At 44.7% G+C, this 25,062-nt stretch overlaps 1 protein-coding gene across 4 annotated transcripts in view; it reads left to right on the forward strand.

The window, feature by feature from the left end:
• Taok3 (TAO kinase 3) overlaps positions 1–24,106 on the forward strand; it is a 179,769-nt gene extending 155,663 nt beyond the window's left edge. For all 4 annotated transcript variants that reach the window (XM_048785725.1, XM_015505188.2, XM_048785727.1 and 1 more), the window contains 6 exons: positions 511–639; positions 5,984–6,187; positions 13,385–13,624; positions 14,987–15,199; positions 21,627–21,809; positions 22,742–24,106. In XM_048785725.1, coding sequence (XP_048641682.1) covers positions 511–639; positions 5,984–6,187; positions 13,385–13,624; positions 14,987–15,199; positions 21,627–21,809; positions 22,742–22,903 — 1,131 coding nt within the window. In that variant the 3' untranslated portion in view covers positions 22,904–24,106. The remainder of the gene's footprint in view (positions 1–510; positions 640–5,983; positions 6,188–13,384; positions 13,625–14,986; positions 15,200–21,626; positions 21,810–22,741) is intronic.
• Positions 24,107–25,062: the final 956 nt, after the last annotated feature.

A 25,062-nucleotide genomic window follows, 5' to 3' on the forward strand; every position in this document is an offset into this window, starting at 1 on the left:
TGTAGGACACCCCCCCGCCCCCCGCCCCAAATGCCACATGCCTGACTGTTGTGGATCATAGCAGGTACCTAAGAAAACAAAATGTCATTAGCCTTCCTGTATACTTGAGATGATCCCACTAGGGAATCTGATCATTGGAATAATTAATTGGTTAGCGTTTGATTCTCAGAATAAATCATGGTTATTTATCCATTTTTAAATTTAACCCTTGGGCTGCCAACAATGTGATAAAAATCCTTTATTATAATTCTTGGTTTTCTTTCAGTTCCATGAATGTTTTTGTGTTCAATAAAACATGATTATGGGTCCAACCTTCATACTTTTCCCATAATTGGGAATGTATTTTTCAGTGATAAATTTTTTAAGATATGAGAATCACAGAAGCCATTATTTTTTATTAATTATTTGTTCAAAATATTACATTATTCAGCACATAGGGCTCTTCCTGCACTGGGGAATGTAGACATCTGAATTCTGTGTGAAAAACAGGCATCTTTGTTGTTTTCTCAGGCAAAGGTAGCTGCAGCAGATGAGAAGAAGTTCCAGCAACAGATCTTGGCCCAGCAGAAGAAAGATTTGACAACTTTCTTAGAAAGTCAGAAGAAGCAGTATAAGATTTGTAAGGAAAAAATAAAAGAGGTAAGGGTACCAGTGTTTTAGTCACCAGGTTGCCATTAAAATGTTGGGGACTCAAAAAATCACTCATGTGCCTTGTGATGTGCATATTCTCATCCAGCTCACACTTGACATTAGAATCACCCTGATGCTTATTAAAAGAAATAGCTAACCCACTTGTAAATTTTTGGATTCAGTGGGCCTGGAGTGAAGTCTGAAAATGCATGTTGTAATAGGTCCCCACACAATGCCGAGGCCGCTGGACACGGTTCTTGCCTGCTTCCAGCTTATCCTCCACGCTTCAGCCACAGGGGTCTTTTCCCAATTCAAACCCAGGCTTATTACCCCAGGGCCTCTAGTCCCCTGGCTTCCCATTGTTATTAGGACAGATCACCATGGTCAAAGTCCCTGCGTGGCCTGCTAGAGGAGTCAGCTCCTGCCCTGCTTCCCCCACTGTGGCCCTGTACTTGGCTACTCCACCCACAGTAGTCACCTTTCAGTTCCTCAAACGTACAAAGCCCCTCCCTTCCCCCAGGTCTTGGCACACTGTGTTTCTTCCACCAGGAGGTTCTCCCTACCCCAAGCCCTCCCCAGCCACAGTTCGGTTCAGTCATTTCCTATTCCTCCTCCTTGTAAGATTTAAGATTGATTATAAGGACCTTCACTCAATATCACTTTCCCTGGGAAGATCTTCCTACCTGCCTCACCCCAAACAAGACAGGTACCTCTGGTTTCATAACACCAGAGTATTTACGTATTTTCTTTTAATATTTTTTTAGTAAATAGGTTGGTTCCATAGCTTAGCTATTATGAATTGAGCCACTATAAACATTGATGTGGCTGCATCACTATTGTCTTTATTTTTATGTGGTGCTGAGGATCAAACCCAGTGCCTCATACATGCTAGGTGAGCACGCTACCACTGAGCCACAGCCACAGCCCCAGCCCTTTTAAGTATTTTTTCATGATCGTTTGAGTTCCTTACCATTAGCTGGTAAGCGTCATAAAAGAGAGGAAGTCCTTTTTTGCCCACAACTGTATCCCTAAGGGCAGTACATGTGAGTATTGGACAAAGGAATGAATGATTCTGGACCTTTTGGTTGAAGACCGCCAGTGGACTCAGCACAGTGAACTCCCATTTCAGCTGAACACTCAAATTTCTTCAGTTCTCCTTTTATCAGTCCTCACAGGTGAATTGTCTGCAGTTCGATAGACTTTCCTTATCATATGACTTAGGATTTTTTATTTGTAGACTTACTTAATGTATTAAGGTTTAATTAAATACAATATGAGGAATTTCTTTTTTATATTTATTTTTCAATTGTAGTTGGACACAATACATTTTATTTATTTATTTATTTATTTATTTATTTATTTATTTATTTATTTTTAGGTAGTGCTGAGGATCAAACCCAGGGCCTTGCACATGCTAGGCGAGCGCTCTATGGCTGAGCCACAACCACAACCCCCCCAGGGCGTTTCTTTAGTAAATGAAATCATGCATTGCCCTCATATTCTGATTTGTAGGTTAACAATACAGGACTTACCAAGGCTCCTCTCCAATTCTTTTTCAATTAGGAAGGGAAAGCAAGAGGCTTGGGGGTGGGCCTCAGGATCTTATGCCCTGCCCAGGTAAGCCTCTGGTCACTGTTGGGCCTGACAGAAAATTGTCTCTGATCCACACTGGCTATCTGAGAAGAATCTCTGGAACCAGCAGGTCTAGAAAGCTGGGGTATAGACAAATAGTCCAATGAAGAAAGTTCACATTCTCCAAGTGATTGGCTTGTTATTATAACTGAAGGATATTTCTGGAGCACAGAGCTTGCCTTGATTTTTCTTTTTGTCATTGTTGTTGTTGTTGTTATTCTTTTTAGTCATACATGACAGAGTCTATCTTGATGTATTTATGCACATATGGAGTACATCTTACTCTAATTAGGATCCCAGTCTTGTAGCTGTACATGATGTGGAGTTACACTGGTTGTGCATTCACATGTGAACATAGGAAAGTTCTGTCCAGTTCATTCCACCATCTTTCCTAGTCCTATCCCCCCTCCCTTCCCTTCATTCCCCCTTGTCTAATCCACTGAATTTCTATTCTCTCTGCCCTCTTAATGTGTGTTAGCATCTGTGCATCAGAAGGACCATATGACCTTTGGATTGAGGGGATTGGCTTAGTTCACTTAGCATGATAGTCTCCAGATTCTTCCATTTACTGGCAACTGCCATAATTTCATTCTTCTTTATGGCTGAGTAATACTCCATTTCATATATATATACCACATTTTCTTTATCCATTCATCTGTTGAAGGACACCTAGTTTGCTTCCATAGTTTAGCTATTATGAATTGAGCCACTGTAGACATTGATGTGGCTGCATCACTGTAGTATGCTAATTTTAAGTCCTTTGAGTGGTATGGGTCAAATGGTGGTTCCATTCCTTGTTTTTTGAGGAATCTCCATAGGTTAACAGTAGTTTTTAATTAAAAACAGTTTTTAGTAATGCACTATGCATTACTATTTTTACGATAACAACAATTATTGAAATTAGCATTTAATGAATATTTTCTAGGTGCCAGACACTGTGCTAAAGGATCTACATGCACTGATTTATAAAATGAATGCATCTGCATTACACACCACAGGTACGCTCTAAGCCCCTGCATAGAGCATTCCCTGTGGTGTGTAATGTAGATGTGTTCATTCATTTTGCCCTGATTTCTCAATAAGAAACTCTTGAGGTCTTCTCAACTGGGAATAGAAATAATCTAACTCTCTGTGTTCGCTGGTGCCTCGGAGGCCATGTTTTCCAACTGCAACCACTCTTGAGCTTTTATCACTCTGAGATACTAGGAGATTGCATGAACCCTACCTTTAGGAGATTCTCCCACAGAACAGAGGCCCCACTCAACCTGATTGGGTGGCATTTGCTTATAATCCCAGGCACTTGGGAAGCTGAGGCAGAAGTATTGAGCGTGGTTGGGGGGTCCCACTCCATCTCCAGGCTATTCCTGGTTCACCATACTCAGATTCCACAAGGGACCACAAGCCTAAACTTCCTAAGTGCTCAGTGTGCTCCTGAAGGTGGAAACCCAGGGTAAAACCCAATTGGAGATAGCTTCAGTAGATCTTTCTGCGCAAAGCTAATATTATGCCTTATGAAGTAAAGCTTAGTTCAAAGTACTTAAAGGGACATATATATATTAAGATGTTGAGATACTTGAAGGGATTATCTTTGGAATGGCAAAGCCATCTCCGTTTTCTCAATTGTTGATGATAAGAGCTGTGGGTAACACAGGATGCTGGTTGATATCCATGATTTGGGAGTGAATTTTCATGTGATATTTGAATTGAGGTGTGCAAACCAATGGTTAATGCCAAACCTCATAGCGAAGTCAGGGTGTGGAAAGATGAGTCACCCAGCCTCCCTGCTGGCCCAGGCTGCTCCAAGCTGGAAACAGCTTTCTCTTGTAGAGTTTTAAGTGAAACTTGAAAGCCTCACTGGACCAGCACAGGCGAAAGCCAGTTTTCTAGACCTTCTTGGCTAAGGGTAAAAACAATCTGAATAGTATGTGATGCCCGTGTCATGAAACATTAAGTAGAATAGGTGCTAGCAATTAGGAGAGTTTAGCTGTGTGAGTAGTTAGCCAAATATAGGTCAAGCTGCTCATACGAACAAAGAAGAGTACACTGGACTTTTAAAGTAGTCTTCTTAATTTGTCATAGAGCAACATCTTTTTTTTTTTTAGTTGTAGATATACACACAGTATCTTTATTTATTTTTATGTGGTGCTGAGAATCAAACCCAGTGCCTCACACATGCAAGGCAAGTGCTTTGCCACTGAGCCACAACCCAGCCCCAGATTAACATCTTAACTATTCTGATTCACTGCTTTCTTTCCTTTGCTCACATCTTCTAGAAAAATCATGAATTTTTCCCTTTCAAAAATACAGATGAGGACTGGGGTTGTGGCTCACTGGTAGAGCGCTTGCCTAGTATGTGTGAGGCACTGGGTTCGATTCTCAGCACCACATATAAATAAACAAAATAAAGGTCAAGGGGCTGGGGTTATGGCTCAGCGGTAAAGCGCTCACCTTGCATGCATGAGGCCCTGAGTTTAATCTTCAGCATCACATAAAAATAAAGATATTGTGTCCACCTAAAACTAAAAAATAAATATTTTTTAAAAATATAAAGGTCGAGAGGCTGGGGCTGGGGCTCAGCAGTAGTGCACTTGCCTGGGTTCGATTCTCAGCACCACGGTAAATAAATAAAATAAAAATCTATCAACAACCAAAAATATATTAAAAAAAAAATAAAGGTCATGGACAACTAAAAAAATACAGGTGATTTCTTTACCCTCTAATCCCAAGTGAATCATGCTTTCTCCTGAGATTCAAAACTAGTGATGCATAGTCACCTCTTGTCTTTGGAATCTGCCCACCTCCCTCAGTCTTGTCACCACCTCCTTTGTCCAAGCAGTGGCAGCTCCCCTCCCCCACTCCTCTTCCTCCTCCTCCTCTTCCTCTTCTTCCTCTCTCTCTTCCTCCCTCTCCTGCGCCCACCTCTCTCCCTCACCTGAGTCTGGGCAGCAGCAGCCCCCAGCTTTCCCCATGGACTAGGGGCTATTCAGACTCTTGTGTCCCTCAATCTGCTCTCCACCTGACAGCCAGAACCATCCCTCTGAAGTGCATTCCACCAGGACACCCCCCCACATGGACGATCTGCTGAGGTTCGGCCCTCAGCCAGGCCCGCAAGGTCCTGCCTCAGCACACTGCGCCCAGCACCCTGGCCTCCCACCCTAGGGGCTGCTCAGGTTGTCCCCTTACCCAGGTGTTCCCCCCTCTCCTTTTGCACTGGTTAGCTCCTCCCAGTTTTCAAATTTCAGCTTGGTGGTCACTGAAATCAAATAGTCAACATCACACTTTCTCAAAGGACCAAGTTCTTCCTCTTCACAGCAGTTCTCCCGGTGATTTTCAGTCCATTCCTGTGGTTCTCTGGTCAGTTTTCAGCTCTAGACTGTGGAGTCCCCTGGTGGCAGACACCGTGGTCTTTTGCTCACCCTTGCGCCCTGGGGCCTGGCACCTGAGAGGGGCTACATGAGTGTGTGGTGACTGGCCAAGGAACAAATACTGCTGAGAACAAGAAGCAAGAAATAGGACACCTTACAAGGGCCCCTCTCACTTCACACTCAACGAATGGATCCAAATAATTAAGAACTGGAGTCGGGGATGTGCCTCGCCAAGCCTTCCCGTACTGTGTCTTCTTCTGATTTCCAAACAGCTGCATCTGCAGTTGCAGTAAGATGTCATATAGTCCCTTTCACAAGACCCACTTGGGTTCGTTTTTTGTTTTTGTGTTTTAAAGGAAATGAATGAGGACCACAGCACACCCAAGAAAGAAAAGCAAGAGCGGATATCCAAGCATAAGGAGAACTTGCAGCACACGCAGGCTGAAGAGGAAGCCCACCTTCTCACTCAGCAGAGACTGTACTACGACAAAAACTGTCGTTTCTTCAAGCGGAAAATAATGACCAAGAGGCACGAGGTGGAGCAGCAAAACATTCGGGAGGTATTTGTCACATTCATAACTATTGGCACTGGCTCAGGAGGCAGTAGGTCGTGTGAGGGTGTTGACCTTGTCTGTTTTATCCATTCCCACATCCTTCACCTTTAGCACAGCCTGACACAGAGCAAGCGTGCAACACAAGTCAGGGAATGTGTTTACCATTGATAAGAGAAAGCTGAATTCGTAGAACAAGAAATGGATTTTTTCTAAGTAAATGAAATGGAATTTTAGTGAACATCTATTATGAGCCATGTCACACAGTGAAGAATCAAAAGAAGTAGAAAGAGAATTTTTGCTTCCTGCCTGCTTGTCAAGGACTTGTATTTCTGTGATTCCACAGGAAACACAAATGATAGCACGATGTTCTCAAGTTGATTCGTTCAGTCATCCTCCACTTCCAGAGTGCCTTCTCTATGCTAGGCACTGGGGCAGACACCAGGGCCACCAAACAGCTATGCTCCTGCCTTCAAGTGGTCCTGAATGGATCTAGGAGACACAGACATGTAACAGATTAATCATAATCTCATGAGTCAGGGGCAACAACTGACATGTAGGACAGCTTGCAGTCCTCTGTAGCCCACATGCACAGACACAAAGGGGTTCTGTGGAATTCCCATCTCAGGATAGGAATAATGAAAGGGGAAAAAAATCAGAAAGGCTTCTGATGGGGGCAATAATGGAATGTAAGTTTGACAAATCCTGGGATCACAGGGGAAAGACTTAGGAGCAGAGAGTGGAGTGATGGGAAATAGGGTGTGGACATGGCTGTCGGTGGTGTCCAAAGAAAGGTAGATTTGAAACACAATTTGAAGTACAGAATAAGTAAGACTTGAGAGAAAAGAGGGAGGTGGACTCGGAGTTACTTCTAGGGTTTAAGACTTGGAGAAATGTAGATCTGAGTAGAAACAGAGACGCTGAAAGAAAGGTTTTAGTAAGAAATGGATTTATCTAGTACATTTGAACTTGTCAGAAGTCAAAAAGTCAAAATAAATAAGTCCAGTAGCCACTCAGAAATAAAGTATTTGGGTTTCTTTAATTATCGTTACTCTAGTAGCACATATAGGAGGAAGTCTCAGGCCATGGGGACAATTACCATCAATAAAAGCTATAGAAGGGCAGGGGCTTCGGCTCAGCAGTAGAATGCTCGCCTAGCATGTGCGAGGCGCTGGGTTCAATCCTCAGCACCACATAAAAATAAAGAAAATAAAGGTATAAAAAAATCACATCAATCTTTAAAAAAAAAAAAAGCTATGGAAGATAATTAGTCCCCTAAAATAATACAAACTACATTCGTGACTTCATCCATATCGGGTTTTGACCAACTGAGCTAAGATCAGCTCTATAAGGTTATTTTTCTTGAAGTCCAGATTTTCCTTAATTTAGTCCTATTCCAGAGCCTCTTTCATGAAAATGTTCAAAGTTTTTCTATCTATAAAAGTAATAAAAGGACATTGAGAAAAAGACATACAGAAATATATAAAGCTCAGTAGTAAGTCCTTTTAGCAGCTTTACTGGGAGATCACTGCCTTACAAGACGTATATATATTTAAGGTATACCATTTGACGTTTTGATATATATACACAGTGTGAAAGGATCACTACATTCGAGCTAATTAACATACTCATTGCCTCTACATAGTTACTGTGTGTGTGTGTGCATGCACGTGCATATGTGTGTGTGTGTGTGTGCGCGTGCGCGCTCGCAAAGTTCAACTTAAGATCCATCCTCTCAGCAAATGGTAAGTAAGCAGTACGGGACTGCTAACCATTGTCACCATTGTTCACTAGATGTCCAGAAAATATTTATCTTGCATAACTAGAATTTTGTACCCTTCCACCAACATCACCCCATTTTCCCCTTTTTGATAATCTCATTTTATCCAGTGTGTACCCCGAGACAATCAATCCTTCATTTGGCATATATTATTTCAGATTTTTTTTCGGGTGCCCATGCCATACAGCTTATATATCAGTGGGATTTTTTGATTTGCAAACAATTGAAACAAACTCTGGCTGACTTAAGCATGGAAAAGAATTTACCAGAAGGAAATGGGGTAGGTGACAACACTAAAGAAGAGAGCTGGGAAAGTTCAAGAATCACCGTGGAAAAGCAATTTCCTTGTTGTAGAGGGCAGGAGCTCTTGGGCACTCCTCAGGGCACCGTCATGTGGCCGTATCTCCATTTTTTTTTATGTTCGGATCATTTCTGAACATGATTCAGATTCCTAGGAGAGAGAACTAGATTGGGTGGTGTGCCCAGTCCTTCTGCAACACTCTCTCTGCAGAAAAGTAGCAGACGTCCACTCCACTGTCCCCCTGTCTTCTATTGCCGCTTACTGTCGAGCACATAGCGCTGCCTCATTCTCTTTAACCCCAAAGTGTTTTGTTGTTTGGCCACAGGGTCATTTACTTTGTGAGGCACTTCCCAGGGGGCATTTTGTTTAAAATGTTACGATATTGCTAACAATGCCACAGAGAACATCTTTGTGCATATTTTTGAACATATACAAGTATTTTTGTAGATGTAGTCTCAGAGGTGGAAATTCTGGATCAAAGAATGAACACACCTGAACTTTTAAATAAATATCCCCAAATTGCCCTCTAAAGGCTGCATGCCCCCACCACAGAGCAGAAGAGTGCCTGTTTTCCTGTATCTTTGCCTCAACTAATTGAAACATGTGAAAGGATCACCACAGTCTGGGTTGAGCCTCTTCTCTCTCTACCACACACAGATGCTCACCCTCTGCCTCCAGGTGTCAAACAAAGGGCTGAACCTGAGAAAAACTTTAAATGTCAGAGGCTAATAGCATGTTTGTCTGAATGTCTGAGTCTAGTTTTTCCTAAAGTCTCAGTAGCCATGAGGATAAAGAGATCCACTGCTTTTAAAGAAGCCACACCACTTCCATTTGGACTTTAGAATAAAGTGCTTGGACGCAGTTCCAGCCGAGGGAAAGGCAGGGAGCAGCCCAGAGCCACGTCTCACCCAGCAGGTAGACGCACAGGAAGAGGGTCTTGTGTTTAGCAGCTGTGTCATGAGAGGGACATGTCTGTCAGCCCTGAGCTTGGTGAGCTGTCACGGTGGGGTAAGGGCTGAGGAAAAGGGAGCCCCTTGTCCCTCACCCTGCACTCCCTCCAGGGCAGATAGAGTGCTTTTGGCGGGCAGAATCACCTGGAAAATGTTTGTAAACCTAAAAACCCGAGTTTTAGCTTTAATTTTACTTTATGGAAGTTGTATGACCTTATGATAGGCCCTCCATGCCTTCCCAAATGTCTTACTATGCCATCTAAACTCTTTGCAAGGTTACTGCCTCATAAGGTTGAAGTTATGATTAAATGATATGTGAAATAAGCTAGGTGCACCCAGCAGCTCTGGAGGCTGAGGCAGGAGGATCACAAATTCAAAGCCAGCCTCAGCAACATCGAGGTACTGAGCAACTTAGTAAGACCCTGTCTCTAAATAAAATGCAAAATAGGGCTGGGGATGTGGCTCAGTGGTTGAGTACCCCCAAGTTCAATCCCTAGTACCCACCCCTACACACACAAAAAAAAAGGGTATGTGAAATGATTTTTAAAAATTGAGAGCCCAGCGTGGTGGCATATGCTTGTAGTACCAGCTTCTTGGAGTGCTGAACAAGGAGGATCCCTAGTGTCCAGAAGTTTGAACCAATCTGAGCAACACAGTGAGACTCCAGTTTTTAAAATATTGAAGGCACATTACACATTATTATGTAGGCACAGGATTCAAAAGAAGATGAATGATTAATGTTTTTTCCATGGTTTGAAGTATTCTAGGGAGCTTACCATTTACACCCCAGCAACTCAGATATACAAATCAAAGATAATAGTCAGTATCATGTTTCTCTCATTCTTTGAATAGTTTATTAAAACTAGATTTAAGATATTAAATGGGGCTGGGGATGTGGCTCAAGCCGTAGCGCGCTCGCCTGGCATGCGTGCGGCCCGGGTTCGATCCTCAGCACCACATACAAACAAAGATGTTGTGTCTGCCAAATACTAAAAAATAAATATTAAAATTCTCTCTCTCTCACTCTCTCTTTAAAAAAAAAAAAAAGATATTAAATGCCAAATATTTATTTCTGAATACAGAAAAAAAGACATATTTATGTATTCTGAAGCATTGTCTTATGATTTTTCCTTTCACTTTTACATGCCTAATAATGCATGGTGGGGCCTGTGATCCTCGATCTATTCCTGAAGATGCTAACATGTCGATTAAGAGATTGGTCCAAGGCCTGGCACAGTGGCACATACCTGTAATCCCAGCAATTCTGGAGGCTGAGGCAAGAGGATTGCAAATTTGAGACCAGCCTCAGCAACTTAGTGAGGCCCTAAGCAACTTAGTGAGACCCAGTCTCAAAATAAGAACTAAAAAGAACTGGAGATGTGACTCAGTGATTAAGTGCCTCTGGGCTCAATCCCCAGTACCAAAAAGAGACACTTGCCCAAAGCCATAGGTAAAGAGTGGAGTCACACCCTGAGCATTTTCCCATGGATTCCCAGACTCTAAGATAAGTCAGAATTAGCTGGGTAGCTGCTTATAGATCACTTATAACCCAGGTAATTCTGATGCAGGTATTTGCAGGTATCCTGAATCCTTCCATTAAAGATGGAGAAAAGCCCATCCTCTAAAAGTGTTCATTTGCTTTGTTATCCCCGCCCATGTCCCCATAAATTTCAGGGCATGGGGCAGCTCAAACTCAGTTTGGACTTAACAATTTAGGAAATTGTGGGTCTGTAAATGCTCAATATTGGGACGCCTGGAACAGAGGCCAGGGAACAGGACCTTTACACACTCAGGGTTTTCTTTGATGTTCTCTTGGCCCTGAGTCCTGGAGAGCTCAAGTCTTTAGGAGAGCTCACTCGCTTTGGTGCCCCCTAGGGGCCAGTTACTGATCTAAAATGAGAAATCTGGTGGGGGGTCCAGAGGAAGAGGAAAAATAAGACAGGGAAAAGAAAACCAGGAGGTTGGGAGTGATGATCTGGGAGACTTCAACTTCTTTGAAACAAATTTAAATGATGCGCATACTTTGGGTATTTATGCGCTAGAAAATAAGCCCCACGAGGGGGCTGCTTGTTCCCAGCTCTGTCACCAGTGCCCACAGTGGTGCCTAACACCCAGTAGGTGCTCAACAAATGCTTGTTGAAGAAACAAATGAATGATTTGTGACTGTGCTCGGGTTCTAGAGGCTGTACTGTTTAAAGGACTTCCCTTCCAATGAATAGAAGGCCCAGTGTGCAGGATATTCTCTCAACACCAATACATACATCTTCTGATGCTTTATGAACATAAAGGAGTTGCATTTTCCCCTATAGGGTATGCCAACAAAGAGGAGAGTCAACGCTTTCTTTTCCTGATCTTCTTAGGTAGTAACTGTACTCCCCTCTTCAGAAATCTTATAGAAAATCTTGACCTCTTTCCTAGCCCTCATCACTTTCCAACCTTTCTCTTTACACATAAAAGTGTTTTCCCTGTATAAGATTATTTTTCGCATGTTAACTGAAATTTTATTTGGACTAGCTTAAGCCAAAGCCAGGAAGTTTATTATCAAAGTATAGGAATATCTCGTCAAACTCAGCAGCGGTGACACAGGTGGACTCAAGGCAGTTCCGGGACCGTCAGGAACTTGAGCATGACTGCGTTCCTTGCACGTCTGTCTTCTTTTTAATTCTTCCTCTGAACCCAGATTTCTCTAATCCTCAATCCTCATAGCAGCAGACAACTACCACATCTGTCGTCTTTATATGACCCTCAATTCTGGCCTCCCACAGAGATTAACAGGCTCTGAACCTCAACTCCAAATTCCTAGAAGAGAAAAGAAACGGGCACAAGTTGGGCCCCACTGTGATACCGTCAGCTGTGAGCCACGCGTGTCCCTCAATGAATGCCTATAACACTTCCCTCTCAGAGTGTCAGCCAGATGAGGATGGAAGTCATGGCTTGGTAAACATCTGTATGTACCCAGAGCACATGGTTCAGGTGTTTGTATATAGTGCATTTAGGAAATAGTCTTGAATTGGTAAATGAAAAAAAAAAATTTGCCCAACTTCCTTTTTTCTAGTTTGCTTTCCTTCCTCCTTTCAACAACAGGGAGGAAAGGCAGGGAGGGAGGAAAGAAAGATGAAGAGACAGACAGGCATGAGCAGAGCTGAGAGAACAGAGTGATTAGATCCAACAACGATCAGACAGACTGTAATGGAAAAGATGAAAGGGAAGAGCTCTTCTCTGCTTTGTCCCAGCATGCCCTAAACTCAGATTTTAAAAAATATATAATTGTCCTACTTCTGACATGTACAAAAACTGGGTATTTCCCAGAAAACTAGAAACATTGAAGATATCCATTTAATCAAGTTTCTCAACACTGACTGCATACTAGAGTAACCTGGAGAAGTCTTTAAAATTGAGGTCAGGTACCTTGTAGTGGTGCAAGCCTGTAATCCCAGCTCCTCAAGAGGCTGAGGCAGGAGGATCACAAGTTTGAGGCCAGCCTTAGCAATTTAGTGAGGCACTTCTCAAAAGACTGGGGATGTAGCTCAGTGGTAAAGCACGCCTGGGTTCAGTCCCAGAGCCCCCCCCCCCCGCCAAAAATTGAAAAGGTCAGGATNAAAACACTTTGGGGTTAAAGAGAATGAGGCAGCGCTATGTGCTCGACAGTAAGCGGCAATAGAAGACAGGGGGACAGTGGAGTGGACGTCTGCTACTTTTCTGCAGAGAGAGTGTTGCAGAAGGACTGGGCACACCACCCAATCTAGTTCTCTCTCCTAGGAATCTGAATCATGTTCAGAATTTCAGGTTTTAAGCATCATATATTTGAGCAGCTTCATCACATGATTTTAATGGGCAGCCAGGGTGGAGAACCAGAGCTTAACTGAAGGAACATTTATTTAGATCTAAACAAACATGTCGCCTAATTAAGGGTCCCAGCAAGGTAAGAGGGCATCAGGTAGAACCGATCCCATTTTACAGCTAGTACAGTGGTGGCTGCTAGCAGGTTGCCTGCCTGGTAAGCAGTGAACCCAGCAGCAGAGCCTAAGGCTCCAGGGATTGTTCATCCGCTGCAGACACTGACAGGTTCCCCGAGGGCCGGGCGGTGCCATCTTTGCCATCCCTCCCTTAGTTCGCAGTCCTTCCAGTCCCTCTCCGCTCATCTCTCTCCGTTTACTGTTTGCTCCTGAACGCAGGAACTGAATAAAAAGCGGACGCAGAAGGAGATGGAGCATGCCATGCTGATCCGGCACGACGAGTCCACCCGAGAGCTCGAGTACAGGCAGCTGCACACGCTGCAGAAGCTGCGCATGGATCTGATCCGGCTACAGCACCAGACTGAGCTGGAGAACCAGCTGGAGTACAATAAGAGGCGGGAGCGGGAGCTGCACAGAAAGCACGTCATGGAACTCCGGCAGCAGCCAAAAAACTTAAAGGTAAGAGGAGAGAGCAGTCCCCATTAGCGTAAGCCCCGGGACAGAGTTGGGGAGGAGCAGTGTTCCAAGGACACCTGGATGACTGGCAGTCGCCCGTTTCTGGGCCCCACACCCAAGTCACAATCTCCAGATGCAAAGCCCCGGCATCTGTATCTTGCAAACTGCTTTGGTAACCGCCGTACTCCGTGATCTCTTGATTTTTCCCTTTACTCTGCTCTGTCATTTCCCTGAACTCTGCATGACCTTCCTCTCTAAACTTGGATGAATAGCAGCCCATGATTCTAATTCCAGGAGACAAAGTTATATTGATAGTAACTACCTTGAGAGCTGCTGTACACCTGAGAAGGACCCTGAAGCCACATTCCCACTGAGTAGGAGAGTGTGATTTGTCAGAGGTGGCTGGCATGAGTATGGGGATCAGAACAGAATCCACTAGTGCCACACCAGGGATAGGAGGAACTCCTTTAGCCCAGCCTCTTGCTAATTTTAGCAGCCTGCTAATTAACAAGCTCTGTGTACTAAGCCATTGGTACATGTCACAGAGGACACTGTCAACATTGGCACAGACATGAGGCCAACCTCAGTCACACTGGCCATTGCCTCTTCTAGCCAAATCCTAAACTATCTAATTAGTGATCCCTGTCACCATAAGTCTTCAGAGTGTTCATAAAAAGTACACGTGACTATGGGGGCAGCTGATGGAATGCCTTCTGGCCTTAATAGTACATCCCCCGGTCTCCTGGCCAGAGTACAAATTTGACACTGCCACATGTAAGCACAACCTCTTACTGGGGGGCAGGGGGCCCACAATCACTGTTCTTTCAGTTCATATTGAAGTACAGTGGAAACAGGCTGGGATGCAAAGATGTCCTCCTTCATTGACTGGTGGAGGGAGCGGGTTATATCACATCACCCCCTTCACACTCGGAAATGGGGACATGGCTTACGTGACACACACTCAAAAAGGGAGGAAGAAACAACACACGATAGGAAACACTAAATACTTGGATGGGAAACCATAAAAATAATGGCTAACCTTTTAACAAGCAGAGCTTCATAATATTCTGCAATCTGCTTAGAATTGCTACCCTCTTATTATAATTCATTTTTTCTTTGAGGTCAGTTGCAAATCCAAAATTATTTCTATCCATTTACTATAAACACAGAAGCACTAGTAGAGTTTGCTTTTTTTTTTCCTTAGAGTTTGCCCTGGTCTGCGTTATTTTCGTGATTGTGGACCAGCAATGCTGGTCACAGCACCAAAAGACAGATAGCCCTGGCCCTTGTATTGTATCATCATAACAGAAACTTTCTGTTTTCACTGACACATCTTTATTTTCCCTTTGTCACTTTTTCTAACAGGCCATGGAAATGCAAATTAAAAAACAGTTTCAGGACACTTGCAAAGTACAGACCAAACAGTATAAAGCACTCAAGAATCACCAGTTGGAAGTTACTCCAAAGAATGAGCACAAAACAATCTTAAAGACACTGAAAGATGAGCAGACGAGAAAACTTGCCATTTTGGCAGAGCAGTATGAACAGAGTATAAATGAAATGATGGCCTCTCAAGCGGTAAGTGGTTAGGTTGGGTGCCACGACTTCAAGAGCTTTGGGATTCAAGAAAAGTCAAGATCCAGCCTTTGATTCCCAGGATGCACAAATTTAGGATCTGGGTGTTTTTCTGCCCAAAGAAATGAGGAAATGACAACGCTGAATAAAGCCAAGCCCCTGTGGATACTTGCTGGAGTGTATCTTATAAGCTGGAGCTCAAGGAATAACGTGCTGAATCCGACCTGTGGCACATAGGGTCTTTGAGGGCAAGATGGTATAGATACCGCATATGATGTCCTGTGTCCATTCGTCAGAGATTACTGACCAGCACCCCCAACGATACCAGGCACCAGTGAATAGAGTCTTAACAGAGTCTTAACAGAGCTCACAGTCAAGAGGAAGACAGATACACAGACACGTTCATTCAATAAACTTTTGCTAAACCTCAGTGTCCAGCCCTCTGCTGGGCTCAGAGATAGAGTGATGAGCCAGATAGACAATGGGTCTCTGTCCTCAACCTTCTGTCATGGAGCCAGGAAGTCAGATAATTAAGCAATAATAATAAAGCATAGTGAGTGCTTTGAAGTGGGAGGGGCTGGGGGGCAGGGAGGACAAGTAGGAACAAGGAATCTGGTCTAGGGAAAGTCTCCCTATGGGAGCCAGGGCTCGTTGGAAGTCACTGAAGCCAGCAGGTTCCACAAAGAAACCCAGATAGGCACAGATCCAAACAATGGAAAGTACCTCTGGGGCACTCCCTGAACTTGAAGGTGGGCCCCGAGTTCAAGAAGGGGGATTATGGGAACCCAAAAAGGGAGGTGGTAAAGGTCCTTAAGCCAGGGATGGAGCAAACCTGGAAATTCAGTGAAGGTCTCACAAGGAGAAGTGTCTTAGAGAATACTAGCTAACCAAGCAGGCAGAAGAGGAAAAGTGAATCCTGGCCGAGGACACAGTCTGTGCAAGACTCCGGCCCAACAGAGGGTGGCACAGCTGAGAAGCAGTGAGCACCTGCCATGGTGTAGAATGCTTGTTTAAGGAAAGCAGGTGGAGATTCTCAGTCAGATCTGCAAGAGCAGGAGTCTGCTCACGATTCCAGAAGCAGTGGAGAGCTGTTGAAGCCTGTTTAGGAAGGAAAGTAACAGGATCAGATCTGTGTTCCAGAAAGCTAGTGGCAGTCGTGCAGCAAATATAGGGAAAGAGACCTGTTGGCAAGTTATTTCAGTAGTCCAGGGGGAAATGTCCAAGCATGGTGCCCGGGACTCAGCTCAGTGGTAGAGTGCAGGCTTCTTGTGTGAGGCCCGGATGCAGTCCCCAAACCAAAAATGAGTTCAAAAAACCAGAAGGAGGGTAATAAGGGAAATGGTAAGGAGGAGAAAGACTTGAAAAATATTTAGAAAGCATATAGAGAGAACTTAGTGACCAATTTGAGAGGTAGGTTTGACAACAGACTGGAAAAAGTCATCACTTTACCAAGATAGAAAAATAGAAGGGGGTGAGTTTGGATGCCTTGAGGGGGAGGGGTCATTGGCTGTTGTGGACATGGTATCTGAGCCAGGCAGGTATCCATAGAAAGATACAAATATGGAAATCTGTAGTTCAGGAGAGAGATCAGGATTAACTCATTATGTCCCATCATCCTATAAAATTTTATAAGACATCTATAAAATTGCTCAATTTAAGATTTTTTTATTTTAATTGTTAGTGGACCTTTGTTTTATTCATTTATTTATATGCCATCCTGAAAATTGAATGCAGTGCCTCCATGTGTGAGGCAAGTGCTCTCCCACTGAGCAACAACCCCAGCCCTCAATTGAAGTTTTTATAAGTGTCCCATAGATAGGATGATAAGACATAATGGGTTAAAGACAAAAAAACAGACATCTTTGCCAAATGGGTTAGAGGTAGCTGTTAGAAATGGATAAGACCTGCTGGGGACAGCAGATGGAATTAGAGAGAAAGGGGACCAAGGACAGAGTCTGGTGGACACCCGCATGTGAGGGCTACATAGAAGCAGGCCAAAGGAAACAAACACTCGGTGACCTAAGGGGGGACCAGGAGAGAGGCCAGGCGTAGGTTCTAACTGAAGATTTCAGCTGTCACAGAGACCAATTAGAATCCCAACCTTTGGGGCTGGGGAGACGGCTCAGTTGGTAGAGGGCCTGCTTGCTGCACAGGGCCCTGGGTTCAGTCCCCAGCACCACAAAAATAATAATAATAAGCCGTGGGCTTACCCACTGCTGGTTACAGACAATCCCCAGAGCAGTGGGAGTGGGAGACGTGATCCTGCATTGAAAGGGGGGCTGCAGATGAGGCAGACAGTGTGAGGCGGCCTCTCAGAGGTTGGTCAGTGGTCGCAAAGGGAAAGAGCTGCAGGGTGAGGAGTGGCCGGGAGTCCACTGCAAAGGGAAAGAGCTGAAGGAAGACCTCAGGACCGGCCATCCCGTGGGTTCTCCCTGGGCTGTGCCCCAGGCCTCCCAGGATGCTAGGGTGAGTGAGATAGCCATCAGGACCTCATGGAATCTACCCAAGAGTGGAGGACACCAGGCTGAAGAGCCTACTCCATAGCGGCAGAGTGAGTGCAAGAATCCAGTGGAGTATGAACAGGAGGCTGGGTGGCCCAGAGTTGGGAAGGGCCTCTTTGACAAGAGTATTTAGATGTGCAAAGATGAGAAAACGTGGCACTTTTGAAGAACTCACAGACGTCCATTGTGTTTGGAAAGTAGTGAGCCAGGAGGAGACCAGCCTGGGAATCAGCCTGCAGGGCCATGGGCTGGGGCGTAGGGGCCTGCACCCATGCAGACTGTTGGTCTTTACCCTAAACGCAGCTGGAAGCCAATGAAGAGTATTGAGCAGGGGCCTGGCATCAGATTTGTATTTTTAAATGTTTACTCGGTGACCTGTAGAGAATGGCAAGAGTGGGTATGAGGAGATTGTCTAGATGCCACTGCTTTTCCCTGGGCACCAGGGAGTGGTGGCTTCACCAGAGAGGAGCAGTGGGGGTGAAGCTTGAAAGAGCTGGGCAGGAGGGAAAGTCGAGGCACCTAGTTAGTGACAGGCAGAGATGATGGCCAGCTACCTACAGGTTGAAAAGGAAGTGGGCGGGGCTGGGGAGGCAGGAAGGGAAGATAATGAGTTGACTTGGGCTGTGTGGAGCCTGAGGGCGTCTCTGGTAGGCTGGATACTTTGGTCTGGGCCTCAGAAGGGCAGGGTGAACCGAGGGGTCCAGGTGGGAGTCATTTGCATGGCCGGTGGCAGAGTCAGCCGGCAGGAGGCCCTGTGCTGGGGAACAACCCAGGGAAGGGAGCAGGACAGGAATGGAAAACCATCACGGGTGATTGCAGTGTCTCAGGAGGCGGGAAAGGATTTCCAGAAGGAAAGGTAAAGTCCACAGTAGCCAGTGCTGCTGGGAGTCAGGCCAGGTGAGGACGGGATCATGATGGCCAGCAGTTGGTGATGGCCAGCGGAGGCCTCCTTGTGAGCCATATAAACAGAAGGGTCACCTCAACCTGAGTGTGAAGTGAGGAGTGTAGAGAGAGGGAGGAGGGGCGAGCTTGGGGGTTTTGTCTTGTTGATAACTGCAGTAGCCTCTGTGACTTGGGCACACCCCAGACATCCCATGCCTGCAGGTCACACAGATGGGAGAGGAGGGGAGGAGGGATAGAGGTTCATGACTGCACTTGACTACAAGGAGAGAAATGCCCTCTCCTGAGACAGAAGATCAAAGCAGGTTTGACCATAGCAGCTGTCTTTTAGTGACCACATCCCACTGTCCCTGCTGTCTTGAGTATTGCTTGGGTGGGTAATATTTCATTTTTGTGACACCCCTTTCAAGTAGTTACTATTTAACCCTAAATTTACCTGTGAGGTTTTCTTTTTTTTTTTTTAATATTTATTTTTTGGTTGTAATTGGACACAATATCTTTATTTTATTTATTTATTTTCATGTGGCGCTGAGGATCCATCCCAGGGCCTCACACATGCTAGACGAGCACTCTACCCCTGAGCCCCAGCCCAGCCCACCTATGAGGTTTTCTAAAGGAAAGCCACTCAGGTTAGCTCCTGCTTAGGACTAGGAGTTGGCAAACATTTTCTGAAAAGAGGCAGATAGGAAATATCTCAGGCTTTATGGGCCACAGTGTCTATCACGACTGGCTGACTCTACACTACAGTGCAGAAGTACTCCAGACCTGGATAAATGAACGAGTGTGTCTATCTAGTGAAGCTTGTTCGCAAGGCCTCGGTGGCCCTCAGGTAGCACACCAGCCCTGGGGTGGGAGCAGCGCGCAGCCGATGAGCGCTGGAGGCAGGATTTGAACCCTCGAGGGGTCCCTGTAAGCCTGAGGGGTTGGCGCCCACTATACTGCTGCCTGTGTCTTCCTTTTCTTGCACTGAAGCCACCTTAGAAAACAGACATGATATCTACCTATAATCTTATAAAACTTTTTAGTGGATTTGGTGTGTTTAGCTTCAGGTGATGAATACCAAAACCTGGAGTGTCCCCCTGGTTTCTGGCACAGGGACCTTCATAGTCAGACCTGGGACAAAGCATAGTTATGGATGACAGTAATCAAGAACCAGAAACCAAAGAAAATGCCCTGAGGATGAGCCTCTCGCCCACTTGCTCAGGGATTCTAGCAACACAAACCGGAGAGTAGGAAAGAGCAGGGCTTCCATTTCCTTTACTGGTAAGAGGTCTGCATATCAAGAGGGAATCAGTAACCACCCTCACTGGGAGCCACAGAACTCCTCAGCGTTCATTTGGAAGGCTGTTCCTGCTGCAGGTCAACTGTGCATTGGGTCCCGTATGTCTTCCCTTCATTTCTCATTGGGAAAATAAGAAGAGAGTGAGCCATCCTCTTTAGTGGGTTTTAATGAAAACTGTTTAGGATTAATTATTAGAAGGTACCTTGGAAATATAATTGCATAATTTATTTTAGGTTCCTTTAATCTCTATAGTGTATTTCTCCAAAAGTACTAAAGAAGATAGTAGGCAAATAACATTTCAAAAAGTCATTTCTCCAACCAGGAGATTGTAAGACATTGTTAATTATTACAAATTGTAGATAAGGTAGAGAGTAATATCTTGGCAAAATGAAAACAAAAGAAAATGTATGGAAACATGCAGATAAGCTCAGGGTAGACTGGATTATCTCATTAAAGGTTTCTGATCTCAAAGTTCCCAGCCATACTAAGGGCCAGTATGTTTGGACAAAGCCAAGACTTGGGCAGAGCAAAGAAATCCCTGAATTTAGTCCTGCTAATGGCCCAGAGCCTCCCCCTCTTCAGGTTGAGGGGTAGGCCTTTCTGAGAGCGGGCCTGCCTGTTCCCCACACAAGATGTGGGCACGTTGGCGTGTAACACCAAGTTTCCATACCGTGGGAATCAAGGGAACTTATAAGGCCACCTTATAATGTAGACTTTTTTACTTCAAATCAGACTATGCCCCTTAAGATTGGCAAGGATGCTTTTTGGGAACAAACTCTGAACCACTTGAGTTATTGGCCAGCTATCCAGATGACCTGTGTAGTCCTCAACAAGGCGCCAATATTGCCTAAATGAACTGTGGCATGTGTCCCAAGTGTTATAGATGATTGATTTAGAACTGAGCATATCTAAATGACTTTATGGTTTGGGGGTTAAAGATATCCAGATATGTAAACAGTCTTGTCAAAACCAAAATAACAACAGACACTACTTACTGACTACTTAGCCTGGGATTATTCTCTACCTGGGATGGTGTGTATTTATTTGCTTATGTATTCATTTGTTGATTTTTTGCGGTACTAGGGATTGGACCCAGGGATGCTCTACCACCGAGCTATGTCCTCAGACTTTAATTTTTTTATATTTTGAGACAGGGCCTCACTAAATTGCGCAAGCTGGCCTTGAATTTGCCATCCTGCTGCCTCAATCTCCCGACTTGCAGGGATTGCAGTATACCTGGGATTGTTTACGAATCCTTTCATGTAATCCTCACATCGATCTCAGACAATAGGAACTGTTCTTGTTTTCTTGCGATGAAGCGGAGAAGCGAGGGACTGGGGATGCATTCAGTGGTGGAGCACTTGCCTCGCATACATGAGGCTCTGGGTTCCATTCCTAGTACTGGAGAGGTTAAGTAATTGGTCAGGTGACACTTCTAAGTGAAAGGTGGTGTAGATATCAATTGGTGTAGACATGCCACCTGCACATCCACAGGCCTTGTCACTAGCGTGAAGAGCTTCCTGACACCTGCTACAGTGGCTTCAGACCATATTTAAAAGACTGTGTTTTTAGGACTTTGTAGCCCATTGGGCAGATTTCACTGGCTCTGATCCTACCTCCGAATATACCCAGGGCATCTGTTTTTCTGAGGGGACCCTTTTCAGTAAAAAAGAGGAGACATCTCCCAGTAGTCCCCAAGTGCAGCCAGCAAGGGCTGTATGACAGTGTGTGTCTTCTGTGCCCGCAGTTACGGCTAGATGAGGCTCAAGAAGCAGAATGCCAGGCCTTGAGGCTACAGCTCCAGCAGGAAATGGAGCTGCTCAACGCCTACCAGAGCAAAATCAAGATGCAGACAGAGGCACAACACGAACGCGAGCTGCAGAAGCTAGAGCAGAGGGTGTCTCTGCGCAGAGCACATCTTGAGCAGAAGGTATGAGTTACTGGGGGCCGTGCAGCTGGGGCGGAGGTTGCAGGCCAGGAAGCTGGAGTCCCCTGGTCACAAGGGTCACACCAGGCAATGTTCACTTAGATCTGCATTATACTGCTGGTCTTCCTGGGGGGCAGACATGGACCACGTTCCGCTGGCCAGGACGCTAAGGCTCAGAACAGCTCGCTGCCTTGAGAAGTCTGAGCACACTGCTTAAGCCCTTCTGCTACTCTGTTAGGAAGCCCCAGGCCTTCCCAACAGGCTGCTGCCTGGTAATCATGACACACAGGGTACTGCTAAATGGCATGAGGAAGTCCGAGATTTGGCTTCTTGGGTGTTTTTAAACCAAGAGAAATCACCAGCAGGGCTCTTAAAACAAGAATTAAGACAAATACAGGCTGATACCGCCACGCATAATGGACGTCATTCCAGTTGAAATATTCAGTGCTTTAGATATTCTGGGGAGCATGGAGGAGAAAGATGTCACAAGGCACCTCAAAGATGGAAGCATCTAGTTGCTTAACCAGTTACTTGCCCTTTCTTCCAGTGGCTCCCTGAGACAGAGCAGTTTTTTTAGCTCCAGTTCTTAGAACTAAATATCTAAGGACCCAAAAGGCAACCAACCGGTGCACGGTGGGAAAGCAGCGCCATCTGTGCTCTAGTGTCTTGGCTTCTGCTGAGACAGGACTGGACATTGACCCAGATCCTCCCAGCTGCTGGGCTGGTAGGGTGGCGCTGCTCACGCCAGGCCGCCCCAACATGTGTATTCTTGCAGCAAGTTTTAAGCAGAATGGATTAGGCCAGACACCTGCCTCAGGGCTGCCCCAGCCTAGGCCCAGGTGCACATGCCTCCTGGGCGTGCATGCGTGTGTTGCTTATCCTGTGGGCATCTGTTGGGAGGCCGTTTCCATCTAAAGCCCCTTACTGTGTTTCAGATTGAAGAGGAGCTGGCCGCCCTGCAGAAGGAGCGCAGCGAGAGAATCAAGTACCTACTGGAAAGGCAAGAGCGAGAGATTGAAACTTTTGACATGGAGAGCCTCAGAATGGGATTTGGGAATTTGGTTACATTAGATTTTCCTAAGGAGGACTATAGATGAGATTAAATTTTTTGCCATTTACAAAAAAAAAAAAAAGAAAAGAAAAGAAAACAGAAAAAAATTCAAACCCTGCAAAACCACATTCCCCATTTTAACGGGCGTTGCTCACTCTCTCTCTCTTACTCTTACTGACATCGTGTCGGACTAGTGCCTGTTTATTCTTACTCCATCAGGGGCCCCTTCCTCCCCCCGTGTCAACTTTCAGTGCTGGCCAGAGTCTGGCCATCTCTTCTATTCATAGTACACGTCACAGTATTGATGTGATTCAAAATGTTTCAGTGAAAACTATGGAGACAGTTTTAACAAAACCAATAAACCACCAACAACAAAAAAGTGGATATATATTGCTTTAAGCAATCACTCATTACCACCAATCTGTGAAAGTAAAGCAAAAAATAATAATAATAATAATAATAATAAATGCCAAGGGGGAGAGAGACACAATATCCGCAGCCTTACACCTTAACTAGCTGCTGCATTATTTTATTTTATTTTATTTTTTTGGTATTTATTCATCAGGAATAAAAAAAACAAAGTTTTATTAAAGATTGAAAATTTGATACATTTTACAGAAACTAATTGTGATGTACATATCAGTGGTGACATATTACTTTTTTGGGGCTGGGGGGGTGGGCGGGGTGAAGAGATCTTGTGATTTTTAAGAACCTGCTGGCAAGAGTTGAACTTGTCTTCAGCATATTCTGATTGTATCATAACCATTTTCTGCTGTTGCAGAGGATGTGAATACACTTAAGGAGCTCACAGAATCCCAGTAGCACAAATTGGGCTTTGGCAAATCGTGTATTTTGTGTATAGAAGGAATTTAAGGAGAGGTATTACTTATTTTCATATTGTATTTTAACTGTTTCTCTGATCAAATTTTTTTACTTCCTCCTCCTGTTCCTCCCCACCTTCCCCCTTTTCCAATTCAGTATTTGGAGTTCCACTCTGTCTCTCAGTCAGATCATCTTGACCTTTTTCTTTATTTCCCTTCCCCTTCCTGAGTCCCATATCTTGGTCATAAATACTGCATTATTCACACTTTCAAACTGTGTATTTTCTTACAATAAAAAATGATGAAAAAAAAAAGGCTTTACTTCTTTTGCATGCACTTTAAAAACAAAACATTTTTCAGGTTCCAAGGAAGAGCATGATAACTGTCAGAGCTTTTAATTATATTTGTAAATAAAAGTGTTCATCACATGGCCTTGCTGTGTTATTGTGACAGGTTTCCCTTCCAGGTTCACCAGGTGAGCATTCCCAGGGAGAGCCACCCTCCCAAACCACTCTCTGTGGCCTCAGATGCTCCACGAAGGCTCCGTTCAAGATCCTCAGGTAAAGCCGTGTCTTCCAGGTTCCTCTCCAGGGCTAAAGATGGTGTCGCACTGCTCCTGCTCAAGGGGCCCATGGCACCTCACACCCTTAGCAATAGGAGGCGGAGGCGCATACGCACATGCGCATACACACACATACCTACACACACATACATACACACACTACGCCCAGTGTGCCTGTGGCGTAGAAGCAGGTATTGCTGAGAAGGTAATAAGGTACCCTTAAAAAAAAGCAAGGTGGGAAAAAGCATAATCAAATATTTAAATGATCCCACTGTAATGTAGATCACACTCCTTCATATTCTGCTTTTATTAGAATAATTGTATAACAGTGAGATAGTAAGCATAACTCCTAGCATATGATTTCAGGGCCAGGACAACCTCTAAAGAGCTCAGATTCTTCCATCTGTAAGTCCTAGACCTTGAAAATTGCCCTTTGGAATGATGACCTCAAGGTCATTCTCGAATCCCATAGGAGGTTCAGTTACCACAGACAAGTGTGACCCGACATTGTCACTACGATAGACTAAAAGCAGGAAGGCATATTCATGAAATTACCAAGTAGTTGTCAGCATGGGTTAACCCCAACCATAAGGTTTCACTAATTATCACCCAGGTTCTGAAGCAGCTTAGTTCCTGCTAAGAAAAAAATTCAAACCCAGGAAAATAGAAACACAGGAAAATAATGTTTCAGAGGGCTCACAAGGAGACACAGAATTGCTCTAATTTGGATCCGAAATGTCCCCAAAGGCCCATGTGATGAAGGCTCTGTCCTCAGCCTATGGCACTGTTGGAAAGTCGTATCACTTTTAGGGGGTGGTGACT

The sequence above is a fragment of the Marmota marmota genome, unplaced genomic scaffold (genome assembly GCF_001458135.2).
Source record: "Marmota marmota marmota unplaced genomic scaffold, marMar, whole genome shotgun sequence".
Lineage (NCBI taxonomy): Eukaryota > Metazoa > Chordata > Mammalia > Rodentia > Sciuridae > Marmota > Marmota marmota.